Source organism: Neltuma alba, unplaced genomic scaffold, assembly GCF_004799145.2.
Source record: "Neltuma alba isolate B1F8T4 unplaced genomic scaffold, ASM479914v2 tig00011709_pilon, whole genome shotgun sequence".
NCBI lineage: Eukaryota > Viridiplantae > Streptophyta > Magnoliopsida > Fabales > Fabaceae > Neltuma > Neltuma alba.
Window position 1 is genome coordinate 237,038 of NW_021636345.1, and position 8,761 is coordinate 245,798.

The 8,761-nt window shown below is 36.1% G+C and overlaps 1 protein-coding gene across 3 annotated transcripts; it reads left to right on the forward strand.

Annotated features, from left to right (window-relative positions):
* Positions 1–688: 688 nt before the first annotated feature.
* On the forward strand, positions 689–5,456 carry LOC114717125 (brefeldin A-inhibited guanine nucleotide-exchange protein 1-like). Of its 3 annotated transcripts, none has more exons than XR_003737682.1 (5): positions 689–2,495; positions 2,862–2,891; positions 3,099–3,172; positions 4,322–4,658; positions 4,868–5,456. XR_003737682.1 is itself a non-coding variant. In XM_028902215.1 (5 exons), exons 1-5 carry the CDS (start codon positions 2,815–2,817, stop codon positions 4,894–4,896), a joined length of 309 nt encoding a protein of 102 aa, XP_028758048.1. In that variant the 5' UTR covers positions 689–2,814; the 3' UTR covers positions 4,897–5,456. The 3 variants fall into 3 exon arrangements, 2 of the variants coding, with proteins under 2 accessions (XP_028758048.1, XP_028758049.1); XM_028902215.1 differs by having other exon boundaries at positions 689–2,891; positions 4,322–4,400; positions 4,582–4,613; positions 4,850–5,456; XM_028902216.1 differs by having other exon boundaries at positions 689–2,891; positions 4,322–4,400; positions 4,582–4,613.
* Positions 5,457–8,761: the final 3,305 nt, after the last annotated feature.

An 8,761-nucleotide genomic window follows, 5' to 3' on the forward strand; every position in this document is an offset into this window, starting at 1 on the left:
TTCCTTTTTTAAAATTATAGAAATTAAAAAAGACATTATAGAGATTATCAATAACCTAAAAACACAACCAAATAGGTTAGTATGTTTATCTTCTTTGCATGCTTTTAAACTTGAGTGAAGATTCACCCAACTTGTAGCTACCCAAGCATAAGATTTTATTTCTTCTACCCACCTAAAAAGATTGATAAAGTACTTGTGAACTTTGTATTTTTTTTTGTTTCTTGGACAATCATGCTTCCTATGTCAAGGATGGCTGCTGCTCGACTTGCACGATCTATTGTCTCCTTGTTAAACCCTTGATAATTGATAAAATTAATCAAATCTTGGATACTAACAAAATAACTCTCTAAGTTAACTTCAACAAGTCCCATAACATCCACCGCTTGTAGAACTAGGGTTGTCGGCTCAAAAACAATTGTTTTATCATCAATGTCTAAACTAGTTATCATTAATATGTCTTCAAGACCAAAAATATAGTTTATTTTGGCCAATTTGGAGGGCTTTGGTTTTAACTTCATATGCCTCTATCAGTGCAGCAAGGAGGGATTTAATATGAATTATCTTAATTTTGTGTTCAAAGATGTGCTCAAATTCAGACCCTTGTAACTTTTTGTTGGTTTTTGGGCTGAGGTTGATCTTATGATATTGGAAAACTAGTTCTTTGGGGGTTATCCAATTACAATCATCTAGAAATTAAAATTGTTGATATTATTGAATAATTATTATTGTTTATTGATACATCCTTTAATGACTTGTTCAATTATTGATACAATCAGTTTTCAATATTAATAATTCAACAATAACGACAACAATTTAAATTTTTGGGTGATGGTAGTTGGATAATTCCAAGAGAGCCTTTTTTTAATATTATAATGTCGGTTTGAACCCAAAAATCAAACAAAAGTTGCATGGATTTGGATTTGAGCACATGTTTGAACAAAAAATAAAGATAAGTCATATTAAATTCTTCTTTGCTATTGTGATAGAGGCATATGATGTTGAAACCAGGGCCTTTTAAATTGGCCAAAATATACTATATTTTAGCCTCGAGGATGTGTTAATGATAACTAGTTTACAAATTGATGGTCAACCAGTTATTTTTGAGTTGAAGGTCCTAGTTTTACAAGCAGTAGATGTTGTAGAACTTGTTGGGGTCATCTTAGAGGGTTATTTTGTTAGTATTCAATGTTTGATTAATTTTATCAATGGTGTTGTTGAGGATGTGGAGGAGGAGATAGTGGATCATGCAAGTCGAGCAGTAGCTCTTCTTAGCATAGTAAACATGATTTTCCAAGATGCACGGAAATGTAAAGTTCACAAGAATATGATCAATATTCTTAATAGGGTAAAGCAAATAAAATCTTATGCTCGGAGAGCTGCATGTTAGGTGAATTTTTTTAAAAAGCATGCAAAGTAGATAAACATATTAACCTATTTGGTTGTGTCTTTGAGTTATTAAGAATCTCTTTAATGTCTTTTTGAATTTTTATATTTTTAAAAGGCATTTATTTGGTTTTATAAATATCTTGAATTTGAAAATTTATTTTGTTTCATTTTTTTTCGTAGATATTTGTCATCAGTTCATCACCAATGTATTAAAAGTACTCTCAGTTTGTTTTGATAACTTGTAGTATTCGGATGTACAATCATTTTCACTCATGCTAGAATGGATGGTGAAAATTGAAAAGGTCTCAATTTTTTGATGGTAAATGTTGTCTGACTATGAAAGAGTTATTGAAGCTCTTTTCAGCGTTAGATCCTAGTGATGTAACATCTACGTTCTTATCTTCTGAAACTTGCCACTAAAACTTTTTAAGTGTAATGAAAAATTATTTAAAATCATTTGTTTCTTTGTTCTTTTCTTAATTGATTTGGCAGTCATACCAAGCTATCGTGCTCCTTAAACCCTATACACATTAGAGGGCTTTAAGTAGGTTGTGGATCACTGTCCTACTTAAGGAATATGTTGTGTACTACCTCCCACAAGTACTACGTCAACAATATTTTGATGGAGAGCCTGCTAGAGAGGAGGATTGGTTGTCAAAGCTTCCTATGGTCCCTCTTGAGTATGAAGTAGCTAGCCCCTCTATTTTGTTTATGAGTATAACAAGTTGGAATCTGAGGTGGGTAAGATTAATAAGTACTTGATTGCTGATGCCTATCATCCCGACTTATGATTTAGAGGCTGTCGTTACACCTGCCAACTAATTAGAGATGTCTAACACCCCTATAGCTCATTATTTGGAGGTCATTGTTATACCTACCAATGAACTAAAAATGCCTAACACCCCTGCAGTTGATACATCAACAACATTTGATGACAATGACGGTAATGGTTAGGAGGGTGATGAGAATGATGGGGATGATCAAAAGTTGCCAAGAGTTTTAAGAAGAATGGAGAAGACAAGTTCATGGTTCAAAGATTATGTAGTGGCTCCGGTTAAAAAGATTATGTAATGGCGTCTATAAGGGGGGCTCCTAAGCATAGGAGAGAGGTGAGCTAAGAATCAAAATTTTTTATTACCCATTTATCAAATTTTTTCTGACTCGAAATTTTGATCAAATTAGGTAAAACTAGATGAGGAAAATGCAGGGGCTGGTGTTTCATTAGAGTGTCGAGTGGTTACTAACCTCTCTTTTCTTGCTTCCTTATTTTTTAGTAGTAGCTATTTCTATTTGTTTATGAAAATGTTACCATACTGTATACCTGTATTAATTGTATGCTAGTAACTTATGCATCATAGGTATCTACTACTTGGTTTTATATACTTGCAAACACTTGCATCATATCTGTAATATTTTTCGCTTGCCATTATGAAATGCATCTCTTATCTTTCTAACCTTTTGTTTTGCATCTTCAGTGATGATCTTCCTGGGTTAAATGCAGAAAGGTACATCACTTTTTAATAGAAAACCTTCCAAGGATATTGATTTTTTGAGCAGCAATAAAAGAAATTGGCAGTTCTCCAGAGGAAGTGGCTTTTTTTCTCAAGAACACTGCTTCCCTTGATCAAACCAAGATTGGTGACTATATGGCTTTTTTTCTCCAAAGGCATGGAATTTGGTGAAGCCATAACGTTTTTTCTTCGGGGCTTCAGGCTGCTTGGTGAGGCACAGGAGATTGATTGCATCATGGAGAAGTTTGTTGAGCGTTATTTTAAATGCAATCCAAGTTCTTTTAGTAGTGCAGATACTGCCCATGTTTTGTCTTACTCCGTGATAATGCTCAATACAGATGCTCATAATAGTATGGTGAAAGATAAGGCTTGAGTGTTTGGTCTTTTCTAATTTTTCTGGCCTATAGTTTAACATCAGCTCTCTTCATATATAATTTTAAATCATTAGGTCCATTCTAAGCATGTTCCATTCCTTTTAGTACTGATTGAACCTTGAGTATTTCATGCTAGTTTAAACTAGCGGTGATTGGATTGAGTTGAAGGGGCTCAACACCTTGTAATAAGGTTGTAGGTTTGAACCTTGTGGATAAAAAATCATGTTGGGAGAGTTACTCCTATTTGGGTCTATCAATGCTTGAATTTAACTTAAGCATGGTATTAAAACTTGGACCAACTTGGCCGGTCATATTGGTAACCCAATCACTTGGTCAGTCTAGTCTAGTCAATCAATCAATCCAAGATTAACCCAACCCAGTTAAACTGGGGTAACCCGACAGATTGGGTAGGTCAAAGAGGTTGCATATTATATATATTTATATATATTCTCTCCTCCTAATCCTTAAAAGATATAGTTTTGATATGTAAAGAATTGAAAGAAAAAATAATACATTTCTAACATGTATGCCCTAAGCCCTAAAGTCGTCAATGAAATTTTCAAAATTTATAGATTGATATGCTGCAATTTTGATGTATTAAGAAGGTAAAATGTCATTACAGCTTATGAATTTTTCCGTTAGTGCTAGAAATTTTCAAAATCATATTCCAATATGAATATTTTTGTATATTTTAGTTAAATTATATTATTTTAATCAAGACTGGTTTGAATATGGTTGGACCGCTATTTCTTGAACAATTGTCTCAACCGATTCAATGATCAGCTTGGTTTTTAGTACTTTCCTCAATAGTGTTGGGTACCATATAATCATACTGATATGTAATACTTTTATCCATGGGAACATCTTATAATGCCAACATTAGTTTTACTTGAAAAATGTCATTTGATATCTCCGTTCCCCCCCTTTATGGGTGGCAATAATGCTAATATATAACTCAGTGAATTCAGGATATCTTATTTTCTGATTATGTTGAATGTGCGTTTGACATTGGTTTTTGGGTTACATTGTTGATTGTTGATGAACTTCCAGATGACAAAACTGATTTTATTCGAAACAACTGGGGAATAGATGATCGAAAGGATCTGCCTGAAGGGTATCTTGGGGCCCTGTATGATCAAATTTTTAAAAGCTAAATAAAGATGAATGCTGATTCTTCTGCACCTTAGAGCAAACATGCAAATAGCTTTAATAGATTGCTGGGTTTGGATGGTTTACTCAATCTTATGAATTGGCAGCAGAATGAGGATAAAGTATTCGCTGCTAACAGCCTTCTCATTCGTCACATTCAGGAGCAGTTTAAGTCAAAGTCAGGAAAATCAGAGTAAGCTAAAATATTGACCCATCTTGGGAATGATTTTGTGGAAAGGTACTCTTACAAAGCTAATCATACTGATTCTTTCTTTTTAGAGTGTTTATGTTGTTCTTTCATATGTGTAGATTTTCTATTTGATTATGCTACCTTGGCTGCTTTCAATAATATCTGTCACATTCAAACAAATATTTTAGCGTGTTAAGTCTCTACATTGAGTATATGCTACTTATTTGTGGGGATTCCAATTTTACCTGTCGTTGCAGATCTGTTTATCATGCTGTCACAGATGTGACAATATTGAGCTTATGGTGCAAGTCTGTTGGGGTCCCACGTTCGCTGCTCTCAGTGTAACCCTTGACCAGAGTGATGACAGGATAGCGGCTTCTGAATGCTTGTAGTGATTTCGACACGCTGTGCATGTTATAGCCGTGATGGGTATACAGATTACAGACTCAGAGGGCTGCTTTTGTTATATCTGTTGCCAAGTTTACATATCTGCACTGTGCTGCAGATATTAGCTGAAATTAATGTACGAATACAACAGAAACTTCAAATTCCTAATGAGAACTTTGCCAATGTACGTTTCTTCTACCCATGAATCCCAGGCTTCTGAATTAAAAATTGGTTGCAATGTTGTGTGTTTTACTAGCAAAAAATGGAATATCTTATTCGATGTTACTAAACCTTTTATTTTTATTATTATATTCGATGTGGCCTGTGGGAGTTTGCATTTCTTTCACTTGGGCCGGAACTCAGACATCGTATCTAGTAGATTTCAAGTACATCCATTGAACCCCAATTAAATTTCTATGCTTGCTGGAGTTGAATCATACCATTATTTCATTTTGTTAACATTGCACTTATATTTACCTTTTTTTATGTAAAAAATTCTTTCTTATGACAGATTAGGGATGTTTATAGTGCTTGGGAGGAATATCTTGGCTTAGAGCATGCTGATAGCGCTCCTTGAAGGGATGTTTATAGTGCTTGGGACCGTGTTCTTTATTAGGGTGTGGATGTGATAGGGCTTGGGAAATTGAGAAGTAGAATTTAGAAGAAAAGAAAGAATCTGAGAAGGAGAAAAGGATATCTAGAACCAGAATCTGTAATTCTAGATAGAGACAAAGAAAATATACTGAATAATACTCATTTCATTCATAATACTGCATATAAGAGTAGCTTAAATAGTCTGACAATACAATAACTGGAAATAACTACCTCCTAACTTCATGACAGAGAAAATAAGATAAGAAACTGAAAATAACTGAACTTGAAATGACTTAAGTCTGCATAACCACCCTTACATAACTTCAACATAACTTCAAGCTTTATCCAACCGTGCCTTCCTTGAATAAACAAGTAAGGGACGCTGGACTCTAACATTACCCCCCCCTAAGAGACCAGCCTTGTCCTCAAGGTGGAAAGTAGGAAACTGATTTGCAATCTGATCATAAGATTCCCAGCTGGCTTCTTCCTTAGGTCGGCCCCGCCACTTAATGAGCAATTCTATTTCAGACTGATCTGCATGTGCAAGAATTCGAGTATCTAGTATTGTTTCTGGTTCAAGTGCCATTTCCCAATCATCAGTAATTGGGAGAGAAGGTAATTGAGAGGTAGAATCATAACCATGAGCAAGCTTGAGGAGAGACACATGGAACACTGGATGTACTTTAGCAGTAGGAGGCAACTTTAATTCATATGCAACAGAACCAATCTTTCTTATAACAGGATAGGGGCCAAAGAACCTGGGAGATAATTTTTGAAACTTCCTCTGAGCCAAGAGAACGCTGCTTATATGGTTGCAACTTAATAAAGACCATATCTCCAGGTTTGAAATCCACCTCTCTACGTTTTCCATCAACTTGAGCCTTCATCCTAGCTTGAGCTTGAGCCAAGTTGTCTTTGATAGTAGTAAGCATAGCCTCTCTCTCCTCCATAAAGTCATCAAGCTCTTCAATCTTTGTACTTCCAGTCTGATAAGATGATAAAACAGGAGCATCTCGGCCATACACTATTTTGAATGGTGTAGAGCCAGTAGCACTATGATGTCCTGTGTTGTAAGAAAATTCAGCCCAGTGAAGATAGGAACTCCAAGCTTTGGGATGATCTTGGGTGAAACAACGGAGGTATGTTTCAAGGCACCTATTGACCACCTCAGTTTGACCATCTGATTGGGGGTGATAAGCTGAACTCATGCATAACTTAGTACCACTGAGTCTAAATAATTCCTGCCAAAAAGCACTTAAGAAAACCGGGTCCCTATCTGAAACAATAGATTTAGGGAAGCCATGAAGCTTGACAATTTCCTTGCAAAAGAGTGCAGCAACAGTTTTAGCAGTAAAAGGATGAGATAATGCAAGGAAATGTGAATATTTGCTAAAACGGTCAACCACCACCAAAATAACATCTTTGCCAAACGACTTTGGGAGACCTGTAATGAAATCAATTGAAATGTCTTCCCAAATATTTTCTGGAATTTGCAAAGGATGTAAAAGGCCAGCAGGTGCTTGGGGCTGATATTTATATTGTTGACAAACCTTGCAATTTTGCACGAACCTTTTAACTTCATTTTTCATGTCTCTCCAGAAAAAATGCTGTTGCAGCCGTTTTAAAGTCTTCAATGTGCCCCCATGACCCCCAATAGGTGCTGTATGAGCGTCCTCGATCAGCTTTGTACTTAAATCAGAAAGAGCAGGAATGACCAGACGGTCTTTATAATAAAGGCGTCCTGCAGAAAATGCAAAGTCTGGCATAGAATTGGTATTAGATTGTAGGGACTGAATAATAGATGCAGTGTAATCATCACGTTGTAACAGTGCAGGCAAATCATCAAAATCTGTTACATGAGGTATTGCAATAGCAAAAAGATCTGACATATGGGGGCAGCGAGAGAGAGCATCAGCAGCCTGATTAGATGTACCAGCTTTGTAAAAAATTTGGAAGTCAAAAGGTAACAACTTCATCAATAATCGTTGTTGCTCTGGTGTAGTGACACGCTGCTCAAGCAAATATTTTAAGCTACAATGATCAGTGTAGACATCAAATTTCCGGCCAAGGAGATAATGTTTCCATTTTTGCAAAGCAAGCACTAAAGCCAACAATTCCCTATTGTAAACAGATTTGTTGCGATTGGAAAAAGACAATCCCTTGCTGAAGAAAGCAATAGGATGCCCATTCTGTTGCAGAACAGCACCAACTCCTGTAGAAGAGGCATCACATTCTACTGAGAATTTAGCAGAAAAATCTGGTAACTGTAGGACAGGCACATTAATCAAGGCTTGCTTCAGGTTGAGAAAAGCTTTGTTGGCATCAGCATTCCACTGAAAGGAATCCTTCTTAGTTAGATCAGTCAAGGGTTTAGCTATCTGACCGTAGTGCTTAACAAAGCGCCTGTAATAACCAGTCAACCCCAAAAATCCTCTGAGTTCTGAAACATTCTGTGGAAGAGGCCAATTAGTGACTGCATTAATCTTTTCTGGATCAACAGCAACTCCATTTTGTGTTATGATGTGACCTAAGAAGGTAATCTCCCTTTGAACGAAGAGACACTTCTTGGGATTAGCAAAGAATTCGCTGTGCTGTAAAGTGTGCAGCACTATTCTCAAATGAGACATATGTTCTTGGAAATCCCTGCTGTACACTAAAATATCATCAAAGAAAACCAGAATAAATTTTCTTAAAAATGGCCGGAACAAATCATTCATGGCTGCTTGAAAGGTAGATGGGGCATTAGTAAGACCAAATGGCATGACAAGAAATTCATAGTGGCCAGAGTGTGTCCTAAATGCAGTTTTAGGTATATCTTCAGGCAGAACACGAATCTGGTGGTAACCAGACCTAAGATCTATCTTTGAAAAGTAAGAAGAGCCATGTAACTCATCAAGAAGTTCATCAATATTGGGAATTGGATACTTATCTGGTACAGTAATCTTGTTGAGTTCTCTGTAGTCAACACAAAATCTCCAAGTTGAATCTTTCTTGGGCACTAATAGGACTGGGCTAGCAAATGGGCTAACACTAGGCCTTATGAAACCTTTGTTCTGCAATTCTGCCACTTGTTTTTCTATTTCATCTTTCTGGTAATGAGGATATCTGTAGGGTCTAATATTTGGTGGTACAGCCCCAGGATATAAAGGAATGGCATGACTATGCTCTCT